At 40.4% G+C, this 26,056-nt stretch overlaps 1 protein-coding gene across 1 annotated transcript; it reads right to left on the minus strand.

Moving 5' to 3' along the window:
- Nucleotides 1-2,556: 2,556 nt before the first annotated feature.
- SPICE1 (spindle and centriole associated protein 1) lies at nt 2,557-25,107 on the minus strand. Its single transcript, XM_066572131.1, has 17 exons — nt 24,983-25,107; nt 24,505-24,552; nt 23,225-23,371; nt 19,459-19,561; nt 18,599-18,720; nt 16,888-16,973; nt 16,458-16,600; nt 16,086-16,226; nt 15,057-15,322; nt 11,718-11,849; nt 10,960-11,107; nt 9,284-9,508; nt 6,889-7,271; nt 5,365-5,536; nt 3,901-4,003; nt 3,492-3,570; nt 2,557-2,683 (listed from the first exon to the last, which is right to left on the minus strand). The coding sequence occupies exons 1-17, from the start codon at nt 25,064-25,066 to the stop codon at nt 2,630-2,632; spliced, it is 2,436 nt and encodes an 811-aa protein (XP_066428228.1). The 5' UTR covers nt 25,067-25,107; the 3' UTR covers nt 2,557-2,629.
- Nucleotides 25,108-26,056: the final 949 nt, after the last annotated feature.

Below are 26,056 nucleotides of genomic sequence, written 5' to 3' on the forward strand. Positions count from 1 at the left end.
GGCATGGAGATGGGCTAACACTTGAAACATAGAAAGAAAGCAGCAAAAGATGTGTGATCTCTCTTGTCCTCCAGATTTGTGACAGGAAACACAGTCTGAAGTGGTCAAGCATTATCCCTTTCAGTTGGCAGCAGCAGCTCTTTGAAGACCAAAGCAGCTGCAGCCAAACCACCCAGCAACACAGGATTTGTGCAGACTTGCCCTTGCTGTGGCTTCTGACCAGACATTCCTGTTTTCCCCTCCTGCCTGCAGCTTTCCACCACCTGCTGCCACTTTCAGCTTTCTGCTCCTATATATATTCTTTTTAATCTCTCTTGAATCCTGCCTACATTTTCTGAAGAGAAGATGAAACTGGATTTCTTCCAAGGAGGCTTTTCTAAGGAAGCAAGTTCTTTGTGATGTCAGCCCAACAATCTTTTTTAGCTTCCCTTCAGCCATATTTGAGAGAGGGAAGTGATCTGAAAGGCTGCAAGTTTCTACATGCAAAAGATCATAGAATCATTGAATACTCAGAATTGGAAAGGACCCACAAGGATCATTGAATTCCAACTCCTGGCCCTGCACAGGACAGCCCCAAGAACCACGCCATGTACCCAAGAATATTGTCCCATCACTTTTTGAACTCTGTCAGGCTTGGTGCTGTGCCCACTTAATACCGATGCTGAGAAGACAAATGGAGTTGGTTTTTTTTCTTTTCCTTCACTGCTGGGACCATGAGACAGAAGGATATTACAATAGGGTATTTCACTGAGATGGAGCTAAGAACAAAAACCTGGGTCTTGCTGCAGGGCAGCGAGAGCAGGGAATTCACTTAGATGAGACTTGAGGTCAGTATGAGGCCTGACCAAGCATGATTTCATGCATACATGTACACACAAAGAAATATAAAATCTGATTGCCTGCAACAGGTGTGCAGGAAGACTAGTTCCCTGCAGGAGCAGATGTCAGTCTCACGAGAGTGAGCATTTTGTTTCAGACAGGTACAGGCCAGCCTGCTTATCAAGCAGCAAAGCTTGAGTTGGTGAGTTGATTTCTAGCAACAGCTGCAGTTTGTTTCTTAGTCTAGAACAGACAAACCCCCCCCCCCCCCCATAAAACTCTCTGCACTAGCAGTTTCTCAGACACAGCCTCAAGCTTCACTAGCCTTCAGCATTCCAGCAAACACACTTCCATGAAATCCCAGGGGCAGCTCATTTCTAACCAAAAGAACACTGTGTGACCCCAGCCTGAACCACAGCAAGTCACAGGCTGTGGAGGAGATGGTGGGAGGTGACTGGAGACATCTGGAGAGGAAGTGTCCCTCCCATCTAGAGGCTTCCAAGTTAAAGAAAATAGATGACTCAAAGGATTAATTCCAATCCTGTATTCTAAAAAGTATTTTCATTAATTCCAGAGCATTTGTAGCAAACATTAGCAGAGGCAACAGCATTAACCTGTGGCACTATGGTTATGTAGTCCCATCCCAACTGTGGCACTGCTGTCTCTTCATGAGTTGAGGGATTTCTTCCAAGCAATTTTAACTGTTATTTCACAATATACATAAACTTTCTTCACTTCCCACTGGAAAAATAAATCATGGAAGCATCAATGAATATTTGAACAGATCCTCTTCTGAATCCCACTTTTTTTAAATTTTAATTTTCTAGATCTGTATAGAAGAACCCTTCCTCTACAAAAAACAAAACAAAACAGAAAAAAAAAGCAGCAGCATGTTTTCTTCATTCTCCTATAACTGAACTGACTGACAGGACAGAGGCTGGCTCCACCCTATCACTACCTTTCGGAGGAAATTTCACCGTTAAAGTCTTAAATTTTATAGGTAATCATTGCTAATAAAATAATGACTATTTTAAAAAGTCAAATAAAACCAATATAAGAACCATGGCCATTAGAAAATTACATAAATACACAGCAAACCAGCTTATTCAATTATATGTATCAGTTTTCTGTTATATTAAAGACCACATACTTTAGTACACAGCAAATAGAGATTCTAACTTCAAATAGTTACTTTATATTTACTATAAAAATATTAAATGAGATTTTTAAAAAGCAATCCTCCAGTCCAGATGCAATCTCTAACATGCTAACTGCACAGAAAACACAATTTTTGGGAGCAACTGTAAACCACAGAAGGAATAAATTCTTCCTGATGCAAATACTTATCCACCAGAAACAGACTGGTTTCCTAATCTCAAGGTTACTTTTCAATGCAGGTACGTTCCCTCATCTCAGTTCTTCCTGACATTTTATTCCCACATCTTGTGCAAATAAATGCTCCAGAAAGTTTCACAGCCAATTTCTAAAACCTCCTGCCTTCAGCGTACCTAACAGAGGTATCAAGGTGCTCACTTGTAAAGCTCCAGCAGCCTGAGTTTACAACCTCATGAAAGATATTTTGGTGAAAAGGTGTAAGGTCACAGCAGTGTGTCCAGCTCAGAAACTCATTCCCAGGGCTTCCTAGAGTGCTTTGTATGGCACAAATACAGTAAACACATGGACCTTTCCATACTAATGGCACTGACATGAAAACACTTCAGAGTTAAACTGCACATCTGTAGAGAGATTGTGATTTATTTGTAGTTAATAAAAAATATTTAAAAAATACAGGACTTGAGCTCAGCTTCCTTTACATAACGTGCATTGACAATGCAAACCATCCTTCTTCTTTTTGCTTTTCTACCTGTAAAAGAAGAAACCAGTAGAGATTCATATACAGTAAACTTCCCATAGACCTGTGTTAGGACTGTTGTCTGCCATTGGCACCATGGAGGGAATCACACCACCTACTTCAAGCCACATATACCTTAATAATTTCAAATTTCCCTTCTAGGGATGTATAGTTTGCTGTCAGGATAGCAAGTCCTGGACCCTAACTCTGTTCTCTCAGGCCTAATTTAGTTTATTTTGGACACCAGGAAACAGGTTATTGGTATGTCCTCATGGTTGCTTTCAAGCCTATAAACAGTTCTTATGACTGGTTTATCAGTCTGTACCACTGCAGATCTCCCTGTAAAAGCATTTCACCACAGGCTATCCTTTTCTTTGCACATCAGGAGTCAGAAATATAGATTGTGGCTCTCTTTACATTTGGATTTACTCATCCTTCAGCAACTGACTTGTGCAACAGCTAGGGAAGAGCTTGCTTGCCTCTTGACTGTGGCTCTACCACTACATCATAATCATGGCTTGAGATTCTCTGGAGCCACCAGGGAAAGACTTTGAAAGGTTTCCAGTTCTAACACACAAAGATGCCACAGCAGAAAAGGGTTACTTACAAACAACTTTGTGGCAGAAAATAATGAATGTCACTAGTTCTCAAGTCTCATCTTACCAATAATGGTCTGTAATCCAATCTGCCACTAACTGACTGATAATAGCCTTGGGATATTTAAAACAGGACAGAGCTCGCCTCCCTTCACCCATCTTACGATTATCTTTTCCCTTTTATGACAACATAAAATTTTCAGGTTAAGATTTTTCAGTCTCACCTTTGGTCTTTGGCTGACAGAAGTTAATTTGGCACTTTCTGATGTTGCACTTAAAGGTTTGCTGGAGTCTCCTACAGTCCTGGAAATATTCAAAATAAGATTTAAAAAGTGAAAAATGGAAGTGACTACTAGAATATTATCTCTGATCCTGAGTTAGGACCCCTCATCAGCAGTCTTCAACAACACATGTCATCTGTCTTGTGCCAGATTGCGCATATTTTAAATACAAACATAGGAAGTTGTGAAAAAGCTATTAGACCTTTGTCCCACTTGCAGAATTTAATGTGAGAAAGTAAGGGAAAATCCACAAAGCCAAAAAACCATATGGCAATTTCTCCATTGTGTTCAATTTCTGCGTGTGGGTAATTAGGATACTAAAAATATGAAATAGTAAAGGGTGAACTTTTACCTTCTTATACTGGTCATACTGGCATGGGGAACACTGTCATCCTTGGAGCTGTCCATAGCCACTGCCATGGGAACAGACACTTCAACTGTCCTCCTTGCATTTTCTACGTGATAAATAATTGTTTGATTCTGATGAGAACACAGCAACATTGCACAACATTCATTTTGTTTTACTGTTTTTTTCCAGAGGCATTACAACCTCTTCCCAATTGCACAGATACACAGACCAGAAACAAAACGTCAGGTCAAACATCAACCTCACACACACTTTCTGAAAATGACTGACAATGACAGAGACTCAGATCAACTAACAGACAATGCTCACATATATAGAATGACTCTTCCACAGTTAAATTTTCTGTGTTTTTTGGCAATTACAGGCTTAGAGACTTCTTATCTCTCACCTTTGTTGCTTTAAGATTTTACTTATTGTGCTGAATTTACATTAAAACAGCCAAACAACCAACCCAGGAGTCACTGCAAAGGCACCTGCATGCAAATGCCCACACGCTGCTCCCTCCTCCCCCTTCTTCCTCTCTCTAAGTCCTTCCCCCTTTGTACATCCTCTCTGGTTTCTAAGGGGAAAGGACAGGTGTCTCACACAGAGCATGTGTACATGGTCACATGCAGTTCTGCTTGTAATGACAACAATTCCATGAAAAGATAAAGCAGCCCTGACCTCCTGCAAAGTAATCTTTTTTTACAGTTACATATGGCAGCTAATCTATGAATCTTGAACCAGCAAGTATATTCTCTAAGCTAAACTACCTCATTACATGACTGGAAGCTCCTTTCTATTAGCACAGGCAGCAACTCAGCAAGACAGTCTGATGGAAAGACTACCCAAAAGACAAAAATTAAAATGAGGTTGATAATAGGATGACCACTCTGCCATAAGTTTTAGAAGCCTGATGTCAATACTTTAGTCTTTTTCACCCAAGATTCTGCACAACAGAGGACTGATTAAAAAACCCAGTGCTGACCACCAGAGATTATCACAGAATTAATTAAGTTGAAAAATACATCAGAGATCAACTCCAACCTTTGAACACCACCTTGTCAAACAGACCAAGGCACTGTCTGTGTGTCACATCCAGTCTTTCCCTAAGCACTTCCAGGGATGGTGACTCTACCATCTCCCTGTGCAGCCCATTCCAATGCCTGACAACCCTTTCTGTGAAGAAGTTCCTACTAATGTCCAAATGTAGCACCTGTTCTTCAGACACAGCAAAGATCAGGTTTAACTTGAAGCACAGTACTTGTAGCAGACTAATTACTAAGCTAACTTCAGCAGAGGTTTAGCTGATATGTTTTTAGCTCTCTGAAGTAAGAGGTGTTTGTACCACAAAAGCATTAACAGCAAGTGTAATTCTGACCACAACCACTGATCCAGGAAGATAAGGACTCGCCAAAGGAGAAAAACACTGTCTGACTAGTTTTGTTTCTCCTGAAGCTGGGTACTTACCAGTGTAATTCAGGGATGGGGGTTGAACAGGAGACAGCATTGGAGGGACCATGTCAGCAGCAGCTGATTTCTGCTGGTCTATCAACTGCAACAGTTTATCCCGTGCTTCTGTACTCTGGCGATTCAGCTCCGCTATCCTTTCCTCCAAGCTCCTTGATACCATGAGATGACTCTACTTGGATAATGGGATAATTACTTCCAATGAAATATTTACAATTTTTACCCTAAAGGAGGGCATACAATATATTTAAAGTACTTCTATGCATTTTGTTTTCAAACTGAAAGTGAATATAATTATGCAGCAGTTCTGTGAAAAATCTGATTTTGGCCCTTTTACTGTCCTGTATCTAAGTCCTCAACTGATTAAACATTACAATATTTTATACTGATCTTCCCTCAAGTAGGAAAAATATAGCTGTTGTCCATATAATTTGAGAAAGAAAAAAAAAAAAACCAAGCCCCCACCCAAAAAAACCTCCCCTAAACCACAAAAAATCCCCCAAAAAACAACTGCCCCCCTGCAAAGAAAACCCCACCAAACCCAAACAAACCACCAAACCAAACCAAAACCAATAAACACCCAGCAATTAACTACAATTAAGAATGTACTTAATCAGAGACACATTCAGGAGGGTGTGGAGAAGCAAAAGCAGGTTTCTAACAGAAGTGTCCTGGAACTCATCTTTAAGCCAGATTTTGATTTTTTTGACCTCTTCCCGTCCCTGTCACTAATTGCTTCCACAAAAACAACACTCACTAAGAGTTTGCATCACCATGTACTACCAAATGACTAAATACTACACAACATAACCCAAACTGAAAGTGACAACACTCTCAGCCTACATTTAAATGAAGAAATTAAAAATCTTCAGGATCCTTAATTTAGCAGTCAACCAGCCACTGTGATAGAACTAAAGACAATAGCAAGGGCAGGGATGTTTTTGTGATGTGAACTTCACTCGCTGGGATCCTACTGAGTAACTGCTTAGTTGCAGGTTAATTTTTTCCACTTAAACTGAAGCCTTCCAAGTCTCCCTTTCCCAAAAACTTTGGGATTTCCATAGAAGAGGACTGACAAGACAGACCCAACAAGCACATACACTATGATCAAACATTTGCAAAAGATGTATTTGCACTAACTTCAAATCTCACCTGCTTTTGGGTCAGAGTAGCAGAGGTGTATGACATGGCTTTAAGTATGCATTTTACAAGCTTGACAAGAAGCTGTGGGCTGGTGCAGTGCTTTCACTGCTAACAGTATCCAAACTGCAAGAGCTTGGATCACATTGCAACACCACCTCTTTTTGCAGCATAACCTTATAACCTTCTTCAGAACCCATGTACAACATAGGCCCAATATGAGAAACTGCTGCTGATTTGCTCATGGAATAATAATAAAAATAACAAGTCTCTAAGCAAGCAAATAGTAAGTGACAACATGAAAGACAAAGAAGCACCAGTAAACTATGGGAAAGCAGATCAGCAGAAAGGAGATCCAGCCTTCCTTTCCTGCTAAATTCTGACCTGTCCTTGTGAAGAGCCTGGACTAGGATCTGCATTTTGTGTCAGGCCTGGCTGATGCAGACAATCACTTTTGTCTCCAGGGACACCTCTGAATTTGCTCAGTTGAGCTTTAATTAGAGCATTCTGCCGTGTGAGCTCAGCTATCTGTCCCAGCAGATCACCATTTCGAAGAAACTCTTCAGCTGTGCTGCTTTTTCCAGTGTCACCTGGGCAGGACAGATTGGTTTTCTCATGGGAACTCTCCAAGTCTTTATCTGCAGGAGGAACTGGTTGTCTTTGAGAGATGGGGCAGTTCTCAGCTGTGCTCTGTGTCCTCAGCGAGGAAGGCGAGCTCCTTTCCTTGCATGGCTCTCTTTCAGTAGACTGGGAAATGGCTGCCAACACTACAAACACAAAATAAAGGAACAGTGAGGACAGTGACACAAGATCCTCACTGAGGAGGCCAACAGTGACTTTACTGCATCAGGTTACCAATAATCAAGCAGGAATTTGAATTGTAGCATCTGGCCTGAATGGTGTTATGGTAGTGATCAAAACCACTCTATGCAATATCTTGCTGTAAGAACTCACTAGGTGAGTATTTCCTATTGCAAACAGTCTTACATTTAAATTATTTAATTTGAGATTGACAGAGTAGTCACTAAGAAGATACATTGTTTCAAATTTCTTAGCTGACAGATTAAATACTATTTCTTAGTTAGTCCTCCATTTTCCAAAATTCAGTTACCTTACCTGATAAACTAAGATTTTGTTTCAGTTCTGATATTTATTTTGTTTCAGTTCTGATATTGCGTTATTAACAAAACTTAGGATACTTTAGGATACTGAAACAAAAATACAAGAATTTGGTATGATAATAAAATAACTACTTAGCCCCTAAAGAGGAAGCAGTGTGGCCAACAAAAGTAGTAAGGTATTTTTTTGTGGTCATCATCAGTAAAGAGATAACACACCACAGAAACATGACTACAGTTACAGCACTGTCTGCTGCTACATGCTAAGCCCAACTTGACTTCAGTGACCAAAACCAGATTTCCTATGCTTCATACACCAAATAGCCATTCCTTCACAAGCTTTAGTTTTTGCCTCTTGAGCAGAGATGAACACTTAAAAAATTACACTCAGGTGTGTTTTATGAAGCTATGAGCAAAAAGAAACATTAAGTTTAACATTTGTTGGGCCACTTAGCATCAGTCTTAAGAGAGGAACAATATATTTTAGAGAAATCTTGGAATACAGTTCTGCATTGCTGTTTCAAATGACAGAAGACATCTGACAGTTCTCAATAGGATTGAAACCAGACATTGCTTTTTGTAGATCAAGACTTTTAGTTGATTTCCTCCAGATTGTTTATGTACCTCCTCACAGTACAGCAGCCCACCAAGTGGCAGAACTAGATATAAACTTCCAATCGCCCAGCCAAGTCCTTAAAAATCAAAACTTTTGGTTATTTTTATGACTTGGAAAAGGCTTACAAAACAACAGTTGAAAGGGAGGAAAAAGGAGAAAAACACCAAAACCCATTCCAGCACCCTCCTTCTTGCCAGCCACCATCAATCTGGCCATGGATGTACTGCCTCTCAACAAGGGTGTTATTCAGGGCCCTGGCATGTCCAGTGGGATACATGTGCTTTCAGTGACAATTGCAGCAGGAAACAGCTCAGTTTTAGAATCACAGAGTGCTTCCTCCTGCTCACTTCAGTGAGGATAAATGAGAAACACCTTCCCTAATCACCCTGATGAACTTTCTTCCTCCCATGAACCAGAACTGAGCTATGGATACTGAGACAAGACTGAGCTACCTGGTTATCTGGCAACAGAATTTCACCCAAAATTTCCTCAACCATTTCCTGCGTATGGAATGAAACCCAACGGGAACCTGGCTCCCACAGGTTCCAAAAACCCCTTTGCTGGGAGGATTGGCTCAAAGCAGGAGCACACAGCCTACAGATATCCTATTGTGTCTGCAACATTGCAGAACCAGACGTTCCAGGCTTCTGTGGTCTCACCATTGAAGGTGATGGAGGCTGGATTACACCATCAGCAGATGGAAATCTGAAATGATGTGCTGTAGGTCACTGACAAAGAGCTTCAGCAATCACAGATATGATAATCAAAATGAGTACAGAATAAAATGTCAGTCTAGATTGCCACTGGCAGGACTGCTGTCAGCAGATGGAAAACAGGAAGTGTAAAGGCTGTCTAGCAACAAGCACAGCAACAAAGGAAATGCATATCTGGGTGCAGCAGTAGGATATTCCAGCTATTGGGCCAATTTGTCTAGGCATACAGATAAAAAATTTTCCATGTAAAATGCATCTTCAAGGTAGTGTGAGATTGAAACAGTAACAGACAACACAAACTCCTAAGTCTTCTGCAGTCAGAGAGATCTCACCATTCTGGAGGGAAGACAATTCCTGGCTGCTTTTCTGCTGTGGTGGGGACAACAGCACAGCTGGCTGGAAGATGTGAGCTGGGAAGCTTCTACCAGGTCTCATATCACTTGAGGCACCTGGCCCTGGGTGATATGTGAAAGGAAGTTCTTCCTGTGGAAATTTCAGCATATTTTCCCTATTGCCTACTTCAGTCCTGGGCTCAGGGTAGGTCATATCAGGTTTTTCTAAAGAAAAAGACAGCAGGGATAAAAGTTAAACAAATGAACAAAACAAACCAACCAAACAAAAAAAGGAACAAAAACTACTTATAGTGAAATAGCAGTATAGGAAAAATATCAGTAACAACTCCTATGTTCAGACACCTGAAAAGACAGACAAGAGTAGAGTATGTTCTACACCTTTCTCTGATGTCCAGGTACAGAAGTCTTTCACTCAAGCAAATTAGAAATTTTTTACTGGCCATAAGAGCAAGAACTCTTACACATAGTCTCAATTTCAGGACAGTGGCATGAAATCTGTTTGTAGCTCATGCACAAGACTTACAGATACATGGCTTGAATTATCTGAGCTGCATTTGGCAACATTCTCTTGAAAAAAATCAGACTTATGCACTTGTCCTAATCCCCCATATTATAAATTTGATGGCAACAATGCTGTTAGAAGACAATTCAAAGCTTTTTTGAGCTCTGCTGATCTTACTATCATTTAATTCAAATGAGAGGTCTCTTCAGTTAAAAAAAAAGAAAGAAATTATTCTTCCTTTAACTAAGGAAAATAAGGAAAAGATTTGAAAATCCTAGTGCTGCAGAACTGATGAATGTGAAGGCTTGGGTGTTAGGTTGGGGGTTTATTGAGGGGTGCTTTTCTGACTGGGTTTTATATCTTGGGGGTGGTTTCCTTTGGTTTGCTTTTACAAGGCCTGGGTCAATCACATGAAAAAGGATCTGGTATTTGGCTTCTTCTGAAGAAGAAAATCTTTCCAGGAAGAAAACTTTTAGCTACAGAAAGTTTCACAAAACCAACATTTAACTATGGAATACAAGTAACTCTGAGAAATCCTGGGATTCACAAGAAGTTACTGACCTTGGGAGCAAAAGCAATCATTTAAACAACTGACCAGGAAAGACAGCTGGGAGGGAACTCAGTGTGAAAGGTGGTTAACAGTCCAAGGTGAATCCTGTTTGGCTAGTTTGGCCACCCATCTACTGGCTCAGCTCAGCCTGTCTCCATGTCTCACATCACTCAGCTGGTCACTGCCCTCACCCACCCACAAACACCAAGTGACACCTCTCTGACTGGCTGGTTCCCGGCCTCAGCTGCTGCTGCTCTGGCCAGCAGCGACCTCCAGTGTCTCATGGAAGAACCAATCTCAGACTGCCAGGCTGCTCAGCAACAGAAAGCTGAGATCCTGATTCTGTGGGGTTTGACTTCTTTGGGTTTCTGGGGTTCTTTTAGGAGCCTCAGAAAGAAACTGACTTTAGAAGCCACATTAATGGGGGAATGCTACTCTCCTGCTTTGCTTGTGCTGAGAGCAGTACCTAGGGCCTGTGAATTTACAGAAGTGACATTCACACTTCTGCAAGAGGAATTTGTGCAAGCAGGCATCTGTCAAATACCAGATTTTCCACTACAGGGATAAACTAACCACTCCTCTTTCATCCTTCATTGTACATACCTTGGCTGTTTGCTGGGCCTCTGCTTGCAATTCCCAAATGTTTTGAACTTTGTTCTCTTTCAGGTTCTACCAAAGGGAGGCCCTTAAATGCTTGTGTGAGACACATCAGCTTTTCATCTGTTACTGTCATGTATTGCTGAAGTTTCTTCTGAAGGAGGAAAAAAAAAACATATACAGGATTACAGGAATTTGTGTTCTACCAACGTAAATTAGAAAACTCTATACTACAAGAAGTCCTGAGAAGAAATTTGGCCTCTTAATACTACTGCATGATTTTGCAGGATTCCAGTGAGAATTAAATATTATTGTCTCCATGTTTCTCATTTATAAATCATTTGTTTTGCCTTTCTTACTCATGACATTACTTCCTCTCTAAGGTTTCTTAATTGCATCATTCCCAAATGTAGCCACTGATCAAATCTACCTCCACTGGAACCCCAAAAAAGGAAAATGTAGTATTACATCTACTCATTGCTCCAGTAGTGTTAACAGTATAGAAGCGTGAAGGAAGATGCCTAAACTTTTAGATAGATAAAGTAAAGGTCAGTTTCACAGAACCAGCACTTTCTCAGGCTTTGAAGTTAAATAAACATAAATAAATGACTTTCCAAATATTTCATACCCGTACCTGCTACTGTAATTCTCAGGCTCCTCACTCAATTTAATCACTTTCCTTCTGTTTATGGTGAAAATTTCCAGAACAGAGCTCAGAATTCTAACACAATCCTGATGGGTAAGAAGCAAGGAGGGCTCAGTACCTGCATAGTAATGTTTTCTTCCCTTACTTGAAGAACCTCAGCAGTCAGAGCATCAATCAGTTCTCTGTGCTCATTCAACATCTCCTTCTGCTGCTGCCTAATCATCTCTTTCTCATGCAGCTGCATTTCAGCCTAAAGATGGAGAAAAAAATTGAAAACTTACTATAAACCAATACAGACTCATTTGAAAACAGGAATGAGTCATGATGACATCATAATGTAACAGCTCTTCCCACTATTGCTAAACTTCATTACTTTCAGGATAAAATCAAATTGTCTGGCCTTGAGAACTGCCAGAGAGCTTACTGTTTGTCTTTGATCCTCCAGGACACTGTAGGGAATCCTAGATATCCTTCCTCTTCTGCCTTTACAGCTTTTACAGGATGTAACTAAAAGCATTTTCTCTCTGCACAGATACAGCTTCTTAAGTCACTGACTCTTCATGCAGGAATCAAATAATTCCAGGTGTGCTGATGCTTGTCAGTTTCCCATGCTACTTATGCCTAATCTTTAGTTTCCCTAATTCATTAATGAAGACAAATTTGACTAAGTAAAGGAGAACTTGCTTTCTAATGTTTTCCATCAGAGAGAAAAAGTTCTAGAGGGTTTCAAAAGTATGATAACCAAACAGCTCTGCATACACATGATGTGAATGAATAAATGAATATTTTTGAGAATAACTCACAGATTCTGCCACTAGACAAAGACAGGCAGATACACCTCCCTTAAGTATATGAAAGGCAAACCATCAATTTTCTGTTTCCCTTCCAGAAGGGAAGAGAGAACAGGGTTTTTTGTATTGAACCAAGTGAAGCATGCTGGCTCAGAAAATGGATAAAAAATCCTGCACCTGGTTCTCTCTTTTCAGAAATCAGACAGCACAAAAGAAGCACTTCTACCCAGGTAGAAGCTTCTGATGCCTTAGATCATCTGGATGAGCTACTGTATCTACTAATCCTACACAGCACTAACCTAGTCTTGGAGGAAAAGCTTGCAAGCAGTTCTGTGTTATATTTATGCAAACAGAAACCATCAGGGTAACATCTATTCCTATCCTCAGATAGGATTTAGGTCTAGTATACCCTGGAAGAAATATTTTCATCCCAGCCCAGTGCCAGTGTGGCTCTGATCACATGAGCTTTAACACTGCACCAGAACATGCAGCAGACAGGGAGAACAGAGCAGCACAGATTCAGGGAATATGCCCATCCTCTTTGTGGGTCTGGCAAAGAAACAGCTTTCTCAGCAGAATGAGGGTGAGTAGGGAATGATTAATTTTAACACTTGGAAGGTGATCTAAAAATTAGTTTAGATACCAAGTCAGATTTATCCATTTCCCTTTAAGAATTTCATATGGTTTTGCAAAGATTTCAGAAGTTTCTTTTTCTCTAGCCTCTTCCATAGTCACTATTTCCTTCTTATAGGTGTTGGTTTGTTAATCAGGTAATAAAAACACTTTCATGGAAGATTCCTGAATTCCAGTTTCTCTTCCTACTTTTTAGATACAATTTTGAGAATAAATTAGGCAACATCCTTTTTTGCAATCCTTCTGATTTTCTGCAGCAAAACTGGAAGGACAGGAAGGGAATCTCTAAAAGTTTTGAAATCTCATGAGGACTGACTGTCTAAATAAAATCAGGGGCTTTCTAAATGTCCCCTGCAAAGTCATGTTCTTCAAAAGCACTGCCAGTTACAATTCAGGCATTGGAATTCTGCTAACTCTGTTGGCAAGGCAAGACAGATGGTGCACTCAAGTGCTTGATCTATGTCTGGCATCACAGGGACCAGGTTTTATGAAACACTCAAGACAAGCTGGTCTTCTTCCCCGCAAATTCTCAAATTATAACTAATTAAACCTCCCTGAAAAGGAGAAAAGTTACTTTAGAATCTGAATGCAGTATCTATCTCAAGCAAGCCTGAATACAATTAACCACATTATGCAGCTTGAGTGACTTTGTAATATTGCTTACTAAAGAATTTAGGTGGTAAATTTGTGTGTGTGGCAGACAATTATGCAAACAATCAACTTCTGGAAGGATGGAATGGTAACAAGAAAAATTATGAGAGTAGCTTTGGAAGATGTCTGAGGCTCAGGAATAACTCATTTCTGTAGAAAAATTAAAGACAATCTAAATAGGATTATAACTGCAATTACATTTATAACACAAACTGGATGCTATTAAATTGATGTATTCCTAATGAACAGAAAACAATCTACTGAAATTCTAAGATCCTTCCTTATAACTGCAAAAGAACCAAATTTAATTCCATGCTTTGGTATTACAATTTTAAGAAAAACCAAGCATTATTAACTTTTTTTTAAAACAGAAGACTTTCTCAGCTGAAGTCTGTCTTCTGATGGCAGCTGCTTTTCTCTCTTGGATTGATTATTTACTATTTACTTCCAGGACTCAATCAAAGTAAATTCTTCCATACAGATTAAATACAGAGTAATACAAAGATTACTATACATCTGGTAAGAGAAAAAAAAAATTTTAAATACGATGGGTTTCCCTGTTTCAATTATTATACACTCTGAAAAGGAACCAAAATAAGAGAGTTCCACACTCATTAGAAATCTATTACCTTTGCTATGAAATAGAGAATTAGCATTTAGCTAATATATTCTGCTGTACCTATTAAGAGTGCAGGAAGTGTCATAGTCTGGTTTAAAATGTCACATAGACCAAATGATCTGTGAGGCCTTGCTGCCTCTTGATAGCTCTGGGATACAGATGAATTGGAACACACTTTTTCCCCCCCCCCTTTTCTTAAAAAAAGCTTCTACATGGCACGCAGGTGATCTTCTTTATGAAATTCCATTAATTCCCATCTTTGCATTGTTACAGTGAGCACTTCAGGTCATTCTTGCTTAAGGTAAAGTTTCTGTCCTGGATAGTAAAAGAGGACTACAGAATCCCTCAAAGAAAATAGGGGATTTGGGTCCACTGCTCTGGTGACAACAGCATCACCTTGGGGAGGCGAAGGAAGAAAATAAATTTGCAAACAGTGCTGTAGTTATAACCCTGCTACAACTCTGAGTATATGTAAATAACAAATTTAAAATTACTTTAATTGGTATTTTCTGCCCTTAGACACTGAGAGACTTTCACTGCAGTCAACTCCTCCATTTTCACTAGGGATACCAATTCCTAACAAACCAGTTCCCAACAAACCAAAAGCCTTAACTGCTAATTGCATGCAAACCTAGTAATACGCAATGATAATCAGAGTTCAATGTAAAATGCTTGGAAGCCAGAAAAGACCAAAGTTCCCATCTGTGAAATAACTTCACACCCTTCTTCATTCAGTCTCCAGGAGCCGTTCTGAGTCTCTCACCTCTTTGAGGTAGCGCATCAAGCGACAGAGAGCGTTCACCAGTGACAGAGTAAACCCAGACAGGCCTTCACCTCTCTGTTTTTTTGGGACCTCACGGCCTGTACATCGCTCATATTCCTCCAGTTCATGCTCTACTTCCTGGATCATGTGGCTGAGAACATCTAGGCCAGATTTGTTGTCCCTCTGAGTGTCAGTCTGGATTAAATTAGCTGGAGAATCACCTCTCTTCTGTCTTGCAGAGTTCTGTTCAGCTTGGTTTCTTTTCACTGAAGGGGAAGAAAAAGGGGTCACTGGAATTTCAACTTGTATAGAGATCTTCACAGTACCAATGAAATTGCATTGTTTATTGAAGTAAATCAAAGGAAATGCCCTCTCTTGCCATAAGATGAAACAGATCATCAAAGAATGTCCCCCAGTTATTCCAGCTATTTTCAGATCCTAAAAACCACATTTTTTGCTGCCACAGTAGTACCTCTCAAGGACAACTGACTGATGCTTTTATCTTGGATACACCTGTTTGTACTTTTCTCCTTTCCAGTTAAATGCATGGAAAATAGTTTGCTAATGAAAAACATCAGCTGCTTTCTCATACTCAGTAAACAACTCCCCTTTCATGTTACAGCTTGCAACTGATGCCAGTCCCCTCATACAAACACACAGAATACGGGGACTGAAATGCATCCTTAATCTGTGCAGCACAGAACACAAATCTGGATCAGAGCTAGACAAGTCCTGCACAGGAGAGGACTCCATGGGCAGCAAAGTAATGGGCAGCCTCCAAGGGCTGTTTTTATGGTTCCCAAATAACCATGGACTCAGCTTTGCCAATGAACCTGCAGAACACAGGGAAGTACACCAGACAAGGAGCTGTGGAACACCCAGCCTCAGATATGCTCAAGACTCAAGGACCCCCTCATCAAACTTTGGTGTTAGCCCTGCAATGACTCCCAAAAATCCCTTCCAACCCACATTTTCTTACAACATTAAGGACCTTGGACAAAGGGTATTTTATTTTTAGAAGTACTTAACTCTTTGCTGCAATTTGCTTTTGTTTCCCTGAGTTTGGGTTCAGCACTTGTCTCACAGTGTCAATGGAGTCTACAAACTCTTCTTCATCTTCATTCCGAAGTCTTGAATGGGTTCTCTTGATTACACTGGTAGCATTGAGGGCTGATTTAAACACAAAACAAAGAAAAAAAAGTACATGCGAAATATTTCAGGCATGTCCTTAATAGTACTATGGTCTAGAGTAATTTTATGATAAGAGATGGCTTTTTAGTCTGAAAATAACCTGAGTCAAATTAGCATACGTTTCTGTCTCAGACCCCCACCCAGGAAAGGAACTCCAGAGAGGATCCTATGAACAGCTCAACAACCTTGCTGTGATTTGGCAAACCCAACCTGACTGGTCCAATGAAGGGGAAACAGTTGTTGGAGTACGAGGCACATTTGATTCCTGTGATAAGGTGGTTTTTCTCACACCCTTTTCAGCCCACAACGGAGAATTCACCAAGGAATTTTCTTTTCTCAACAACCGAAGCAGCCTACATTCAAAACAAGAGTAACAGTGACTTGTAACAGGACAATGGCATGATTCCACATTATCTGTCTTTACAGAGCTCCTAAAATTATCTGCAATTGCTCCGGTGAGTTCCCTGCTCACTTTCATTCCCAGTCTCAGTGCTACAACAAGGCCTTTCCCTGGAATTCTGAGATCAGGAAAGGAAGGCAAAGGGGAAGAGAAGAACTAACTTAACTATGCCCATTCAACACCCTTTTGACTCCACCTGTTTCCAGTGTCAAGCAGGTGGAAACCTGTATTTGTACTGACCTGTCAGAATTGATCCTGGATTTGAAAGCCAAAACATCATGGTGTCCATCTTCTGATAATGCTTCCTCCTCCTCCTCATCAAGAGGCTTCTCAAGAGACAACAAAGAAAACAAAACAGAATTCAGAAGAAGTTAGACCAATTTTATGGAAATGTTTCAATAAAAAAAACCAACAACATTTGTTTTAATCTTCCCCCCCCCCCAAAAAAAAAACTTGCTTAAAATAAAAATACCACAAAAAAAAAAAAAAAAAAAAAAAAAAAAAAAAAAAAAAGAAAAAAAAAGAAAAAAAAAGAGAAAAAAAAAAAAAGAAAAAAAAAGAAAAAAAAATCCACACCCCTTTGTAGGAAGTTCTGGGGGACTTTAGTCCCTAAGAAACACTGATACTGACAATTGTCTCTGAAAATAACACAGCAAGTGACTAATTCAATAACCAATATTTTCTTTGTACGATTTATATTAAAAATGAAAACCCATGCAAACTAGAGGATAAAATAAAAGCTGTTAAGGCTGTACCAAAACAGAAATACAGCAGGCAAAATATGGAAAAGCAACTTGAATCCATACAATTTGTAACATTTCAATTATTTGACATTACAAGCTAAACAACTTCATAATGAGACCTGCAAAATTACATTTATAGTATGTAAAATACAACCGGAACAAAATACAATCCTATGTACTACATTTATAGCCAAGTGCAAATAACCAAATGTGGAATTAGGGTTCCTCAAACTACCAGGTTTCTGAGCTGCTGGGTAGGTTTCACCAGATAGCCTTTAAATGTGATTTTCATAGACAAATAAGAACTCACAGAAGCTTGGCACACAATCAGTACATGTTCCTTTTAAAAATTTCAGCTTATTCTGCAGCATGCATCCAGTGACACAGCTTACAAAGGTGCTGCAATTCACTCCTCATATTAAAAAATGGAAAAACAAATGCCACACCAAAATACCTAACATAGAAGTACCACAACTCAAATTACAGATATTTTTGCAAGATAGGAGGAAATGGAAGTAGAGAACCGTGGGAATATGACACCATCACTTTTGCTCCCAACAGCCTGTTTGGTCTTCATCAGAGGGAAGTTTTCTGGGAGCACCACATGCCTGTTATCAAACCCCAGTGAGCATTCCTACTACAATATGTTATTAAAAGAAAACAGAGCACAAAGTCAAACTAAATTAAATTTGAAACAATTTAAAAATTGTTTACAACAAATCTGAATAAATGTAAAATAATGCAAAATATTAAAAGTTAAAGTTCTAGGAGTCATCAAGGCTGTGGAGTGAACTGGGATGCAAATGGCTGTGTCCCCATATATGCAGACATAACTGGTAAATCAGAGACATACTCTGAAATATGGCAATTAGTTAAATGACACAGAAGTTCTTCTCTTAGACTGTAATCACATTGTACTCTTTCTGAGAATTCCAGAATTTAAAAGGGAGGGCATGCTTATGTGAGAGACCTTCTATGAGACATAATGATATTTGTTTCTCATATCTGAGAGTTAAATCAAGAAAAAAAAAATCACAATTCCCAGAGTCTCACAAAAGAAACTCACCTCTGTTTAATCTGGTCTTCTATGAATGTTATCTACAAAAATCAATTTAGTTCTGCTTGGAAATTCTTATCTTTGAATAGTCTTATTTTGTGCAAACAAAAAAGCCACAGGATGTGTATGCATGGAACAAAATATACATTACCTGGGAATCCATGACAGATTGATTAAGGATGGAAAGCTGACTGGGAGGATGACTTTTTTGTACAATGGGTCCTTGAGATGATTCTAGGTCACAGTTAGGAGCCATTGTTACATTAGGAAAACCTAGAGGAATTAAACAACACAGGGAAGAACACAGAGGGCTTGGTCTCTACTTAGGTTGCAGGATTTTGTACTGAAAATCAAGCTCCTGTACTTCACAAAAAAGGGGTCACAGGGATGTCACTTTAAACAACAACCAAGGACTGACAATAGGGTTAATTTAATACACTGGGCCACATACCCAGCTTTTGTCCTTCCCACCTGCATAAATTCACTTGTGCAGAAGCAGCTTGCAGGATCAAAGTGACCAGGAACAAAAGAGAATGGCAGCCTACAGAGAAAAATCCCTAGGTTTAAGATTTCATATACAGACAGCCAATCCTGCCTTCCAGCAGCACAAGCCAAATCAAGAAAAGGAAAAGCTGATATTGCTGGTAAATCTCCAACCATATACAAGAGCAAAGAGTCAGCTCATGCAGCAGTGAGAATCAGAACTGCTGCAGCAGCTCAAACTGCTGCTCTGCACAGACCAGTAGCTTGGCTGTGCAATGGTGAGCACAGAGGTGTTTCAGAGCACATGCTGTGAAATTCCACAGTGGAATAATCAGCCATCAGTCACTCTCCCCTGCCATGGGAGGTGATAGCCTCACCTGTGTTTCATCCAACACGAACAGGATCAATTATATTATGTTAGACAATGAGATGAAACCAGTCAAAAGGAATGCTTTGCAAAGCAAGACTATTCACAGAAAGCAAGGAGATCATCTTAAATGGGCTACCACAAACGATGAGGTGTGCTACCTGTTCGTGTACGAGGAGCATCCTCAAGCAAGTCTTTTGCCACAGCCACAGCCTGACCAGATCGTTCCAATACATCTTGCAAATGGTACTGATCAGACAGAATCTGAAAGGACAGTGCATAAGGAAACTTAACACTGAGCAGACTGATCCTTTCCTTTGTTTTTTTTTTTTTTTTCTGGTATTGTTCCTCTAAACAGTTACCAAGCCAACAGCAAACAAGAGAACGTTTGTAAAGTTGGTATTGTGCAATTAGATCCTAAATAAGATAGATCAGAAAACCATACTTCATTCAGAGTAACTAGAATTCATCACTTACCTACATCTGACACCCAAAAAAACATGTATTATTTGATGATATTCAAACCAATTGAAGCAGAGTTGTTTCACTGAGTCTTGCCTCCTGAAAATCCTACCTAAAACTTAAGCCACATACCACCAAAAGTTCCAACAGAGGTAAACACAGTTGGATACATCTGGCATCAGAAGACTTTTTGGGAATCTCCAGAAGATACAGCTTCTGTATCCAAATTGTCTCTCCCAAAGTCTCTCTCTAGTATTTGAAGTCCATCACAACAGGTGACTCCTAAGGAAGGATGTCTTGGGAGTGCAAAGCAAGAGGCATCCAGTTACCATGAGCCAAATGGAGCTGCCTCGGGATGGGGATTTGTGAGCAGAACACAATTTAAAGCTCCTCGCTGATGCCTGGCTTCATTAAAAAGCTGGAAATTGAAAACTAGTAGAATTATATCCCACAAGCTGGAGAGAAGGTAGATACTCTTAAATACCTGAGAGGAGATATGTCAGCAACCTCCTTCACCATGGTTCATCAAACTGATCCAGAGACTGTGAGTACTTCAGAAGACATCAGAGAAAAGGCTCATGTATGCCCTCCTACTCAAAATTTGAAAACTGACCGACAATTTTTGCTGCTCCAGGAATCATAAGAAACTGTTTTGAAATGGTTTCACAGTACTCTATGCTGTTAGCTCCACAGAGTTCTTTTCAATGTCCATTGGTAATTTTGCTGGCTTACATTTAGCCTCATTAAAAAATTCTAGGCAATGGCATTTCACTTGTTTCTCCTCTACCCCCTATTTTACTAAGTGCTTTGTTATGTCACAAAGCATCCCTACATATCTGAGTTTCCATGTTTTCTAGTCTTTTGAGCTTGCATTGCACTGCAGTAAATTAGACTTCTCATAATAATTTAGCAAGTCAGTGAATATTCACCTTTCAAGCACTTAATGTATCTCCTTTTTCAGAGCACTATTCAATTTTCACATCTGATACAAACTAAACCTAGTACTTCCATTAAGCCATTTCACATCAAAACAATGCAGGTTTTTAGATAAAGTTAATATACCATACCAGCAGAAGAAAAAGAATATAGAAAGCAAAAAAGTTTATAGGGTTCATTTCCTGAAGGTAATTAAAATTAGAGTGATGTGTATAATCAGACAAAAGTTATCCTGATTAGCTTGTTTTCACCCTCCTCACTAGATCTTTTTTGGCATCAGCAGGTTCCTAAGCTCTACCCTCCTGCTGAATGTTATGAACATTTTTAGAGCATTGCTCCCAAGGAAGATTAGCTCACATTTGCTTGTGATGAGAAGAAGAAGTGGTATCATCTTGTAACCTCTTTAGGCCCATTTACATGCCCTGGACAAATTCACTGAGCAGAGTGCTTTGTCCCAGTTTAGTATCACCTACAAATTTCATTAAAAATCACCTTCCCTCCTGTTTCAGATTGCTATCAAAGCAAATAAACAGGACTCATCCTGAAATCTCTCCACTACAGCAAACCATTTACCTCTACTCCTTGGTGCAATGCACTAACATTTTTTCAAAAATAAGTTGCTACAGGACTAATCTGTATGGTACCTGCAAATTCACAGTCCTAAGTTTCAGAGTAAACTCATTATCTTTTCATTCAGATTTTCATGCAGACAAACCTCCAAAATATTAAAATTTTGCTTATCTATTTTGTAACTCTTTAGTAGTATCTGTCTGTTCAACATTCAACTACATGAGAAACAACACTAATAGCAGCACCTTCTTAGCTTTTGTCTCTGAGTCTTTTGCAGTTGAGCAGGATTCAAGAGGCTTAGAAAGTTACACTCACAGCACTAAAAGATCACCAAGGTAACAGAGACAAGGAAGCAATTCTCAGTGGTGCTCTGCTGGAAAACACAGAGTCTCCACAGTTACTCTGAACAACAGGACCTGGCAATTAACAAGATTTAAGTTAGGGAGAAGTGAAAATGGTAACTCTATCTATTTTGTTATTCTGCTTTGTTTTTGTCTCTGTGTTTCTATCTGTTTCATCTTCCTTGGAATAATTTCCTTTTGTCTTCCTTTTCACTGATTCAGAAGTAAACACAGAATAAACTGAATAAAGTAATCTCTTAACTATAAAGGGGAAAACCACTCAGGAGGATGTGAGATTTGTAGTACATTTTCATTAGAAACAGCAACAAATATAGAAGACTATTTCCTAAACACGAGTTTCACATCTGCAAAAGAATGAACTCACATAATAGGTAGCCCAGCCAAATATTATAAAATATGGTCTAATTTACCTTTTCTGACACATAACTTATTTCTGCATGGAAGTATTGTTGAAACTAGGCTGCATTAGGGAAAGTCATGTAGAAGTTCACAGTGTTTTTTGAATACTCTGCTGAAATATGCTTGGCAGAAAAGTACCAAAGTAACAAAAGTCCAAGTCTGAGGCTTAATTAGCAAAATATCCATAATACAAAAAAATTCTACTGTGATTACAGAGAAACAGGGGTCAAACAGAAAACTAGGTGGTGATCTTCAATTCTAAGTACTTCCATTTGCTTGTCTATGCTTGAATGTTCTCAGAGGTCAGAAAGAGACTTCTGAAAAATTACAGAAGACAAAACAATGAAGATTGTGATGGTTAGTCCACTGCACATTTACAGAACTAGCAGATCATGCTTATTTTGACTGCTAAGTGAACACTGCTCATCATCATTCTTTACCAGCATGAACAATTCTCAGTGACTACAGAGGTCTGAAAGCCAATTTTCAGATTAGTTTTTGCAACACACGGCAAAGAGTGACCTGCCATGTGAAAAAGGAGATCTACCACCACTTCACAGTGACAGCTACTCTCTGTTAACTAGGCTTAGGTTTACTCCTACAGTTCAATATCCAAAAGCAAATTCAATAATGTATTTACAGTCACAGTGCTTTAGAATGCTGAGAACAAGCTTTTCAATCCTCAGATGACAAGCTTGTCAGCCATAGCTCATCAATCATTGTCGTGTCAATTTTCCTCCCTTAACAACTTCTTGCCTCACCTTTTCAGCCCCCTTGGCACTGCACTTTCTCTGTTTAAATAAACAATGTCCCTCCCTGATAGAGAAATCTTCATGTTTGCATCAAAGAAAAATGCCAGACATGAGGAAGAAAAGGCAAGCTGGCAATAAGAACCCAAAGAATACACATACTTTTTACAACAGTTGAACTCTGCAAGCAGTTCCTGTTCAGATGAGGCCTGCAGAATTACAGAGGGCACAGCCAGGCAACCTGGGTCAAATGTGCAATTCCACGTAACAGCTGGATTGTCAGACAGTCTACTCCAACCACTGCATGCATGCAGCACACACAGCATGTGCAGGTATGAAATCAAGTTACCCAACAAGAGGAGCAATTGTGGCTTCCATGTGCACGAGCAGATTTCCAGGAGTGCTGCAGATCACCTGCAGCAGGCTGCAAGTGCGAATTTAGCTCTCACCTCACGCATCAGAGCCAATTTCCTTTTCTCCAAGGAATCCGCATCCAGTTGCCTTTGCTTCTTCCATTTTCTGTTCAGTGCTTTCTCTTGGAGTTCCAGATGTGCCAATGCTTTGTTTTTTGATTTGTGTATTTCACGGCGACGGAGCTACAGAAACATAAAAGAAATCATGTCAAAAATCAATCTTAAGCAAAATTTGTTAGTGAGCTCTTCTTGATTTTATCATTCATGCACTGAACGTTATTTAACTTCACAGTAGTGCCAATGACAACCTCATAAACATCCACAGGTGTAAAATGCCATCAGTACTGCCATCCATATCCCATCCAAATTTAAAGCAGTTCCAAAGGTGAATAGGGAAAGTCTCAATTTCTGTCTGCCCTACACCACTGACTGGCAAGAGTTTCCTCAGCTGCAAAGAGAGGCAAAACCCAAACACTAGCACCTGTAACGTGCATAAAAAGGCAAAATGCATTTTCCTGATCTAACATTGTCAGTCACCAGACATAGTGTCTCCCTTCTTCTAACAATTAGATTATATATAAAAAATATAGTTTAAATACAAATTAAAGAAATTAAATGTGTGAGTGCTTGCTAAAGTCTCTAGAAGCTATCAAGGCAAACATTTGTGGAATCAAGTCTTTCTCTGCTACTGTGATCATCTGTCCTGACAAACCTTTAAAAACTTACAATAATAGCTCATACTGCCTCTTCCATCCTGGTAATTACTGCTATCAAGAAAATGCAAATACACATCTAAACACATGTAAATGCAATGTAATTAAATAAATGTAAATACACATGATCTGTTTATTGCAAAGAATTCACATACTTTGTAATCAACAGGTCACTCAGTATAAAGAAATTGTGTTAAATTGTTTAAATTAAAACTGAGTATTTTCAGAATTAGAAGGCTCCTCAGACAAAGCACATCTTTCAGTCCTTCCTAGCAGAGATAAGACCTTCAACTAATCCACTGACCTTTCATGCATTTATGTTTTTATGCTTTTATGATGGCACACGATTTATTTAAATAAAAACTGCAGCTAGTGCTCCCCAGTGGGAGCAGGAAACTGAAGAACACTAACTCCTGGACCTAGGGATGCTCAGTATCATAAACAAAAAACTAGCACTAAAGAGACAACATGCTCAGAAGCTTGAAAAAGATATTAAACATTGGCAGAAAACATCCCCATAAGCATGGTAAACACTTCTTATGTCAGCCAACCAGCTAAATGTCCTTACCACAGGGACAGAGCAGTGAATTCTATTAAACTTACAATATCCTCAGGAGTTGCACGGTGCACTGTCAAATCACGGACGGTACTCTACGAACAGGAACCAGGAAACACGTCAAAATCTTAACTGAGGGCAAACTTTTCTTTTTAAGTTTTATTTAAATATAACACAGCTTTTAAACTACAGTATAATTAGCCTAACACTATACTGCTGTGCACTTTCATGGCGCTGCAGAGCGCTCCACCCTCGGCGAGGCAGCCGCCACAAGCGAGACCTGCACCAGACCTGAGCGGGTTCGTTCCCCCAGGAGACGCAGGAGGCCTGGTCTCCGCCAGGGCCAAGGAAGCCCGAGGGGCCGTGTCCCCGGGCACACGCCGTGTCTGCCCGCCCCAACCCACACGCAACCCGGGCGTTTCCACGGCGCAGCGCCTGCTGAGGGCGGCGGCTCCCCCAGCCTGGGCACGGAGGCTCCGGGGCCTTTTTCCGAGCGGAAGCCGCCCGGCAGCGGGGAGCACTTACATCCCAGTCCCGCCTGGCTACTGCCGCCTTTCTGGGGCCCTTCCTGCCAGCGGTGCGGGGCCGCGGCCCGCGAAGCAGCGACATCGCGGCCGCGGGAAGGGGCGGGAGCGACGCCGCCGACGGTACCGGCTTTGCTCGGCCCGCCCTGAGGGGAGGGGGAGCGGCCTCCTCCGCCCGCCTCTTCCTCCTCCTCCTCTTCCTTCTCCCTCCTTTCCCGATCCCGGTCTCGCCGTAGGAGTGGCAACGCGACTCCTGCGCCCCTCGGGCTTTCTGTGAGGGAGCAGCCTCTGCCCCCGCCCTCCCTCAGGGCTGCAGGGGACACCCCCCGCCCCCGCCGCCTCCCTTAAGTGGAGCCTTGGCCGCTCCCGGCCTCTCCACGGGAGCTGTTCCTGGTGTTGTCACTCGTCTTCCATCTCCCCGTGCCTTAATTTTTCTACTCGTTCACTTCGCTGTTATCCCGTTCTCGCTGGAAATACTCTCCAAAGATATTTCTCAGTGTGTCCCTCTGAGGAAGCCTTGGAATTTTCCCCGTGTGAAAATGTATTTCAGATGCTGTTAACAGGTGGTTCAGAGCAGAATGCCCCACCAGCCATGAAATTAAGGTGATAGGAAATTAAAGAGTGGCCCTTGTTTAAATTTAACAAACAGATTTCGTTAGTGTGCCACTGAGGAAGGGTGTACCTCGGTAAGCGCAAGGAATTTGTGGTTTCTGTAAAGCAACTGGTGTTTCTGAGATGAGTCATTGAGCTTACAGATGGGTGCAACATATTGCCTACAGATTTACCCCAGAATATGCTACAGATCCTCCACTTCCCTCCACACAGGTGAAGACGTGATGTAATTACTAAAAGGCTACAGTTAACATTTTGTATTACACTGTGAACATAATATTTTGTTTGTGGGAGATGTAAAGTGAAGGCATAAGGTTTATCAGCTTTTCATTCGAAACTTTTTCCATTTCACCAAGATTTCCTGGTGCTTAGGGTCCCCATCAATGCAATTCTGGCTTTACCAGCATCACTGTAAAAAGATTCATGTGAGGGTGCAGATAGTAGTGGTTAGTCTATTGAGGGA

The sequence above is a fragment of the Molothrus aeneus genome, chromosome 2, assembly GCF_037042795.1.
Source record: "Molothrus aeneus isolate 106 chromosome 2, BPBGC_Maene_1.0, whole genome shotgun sequence".
In the NCBI taxonomy this organism is placed as follows: Eukaryota; Metazoa; Chordata; class Aves; order Passeriformes; family Icteridae; genus Molothrus; species Molothrus aeneus.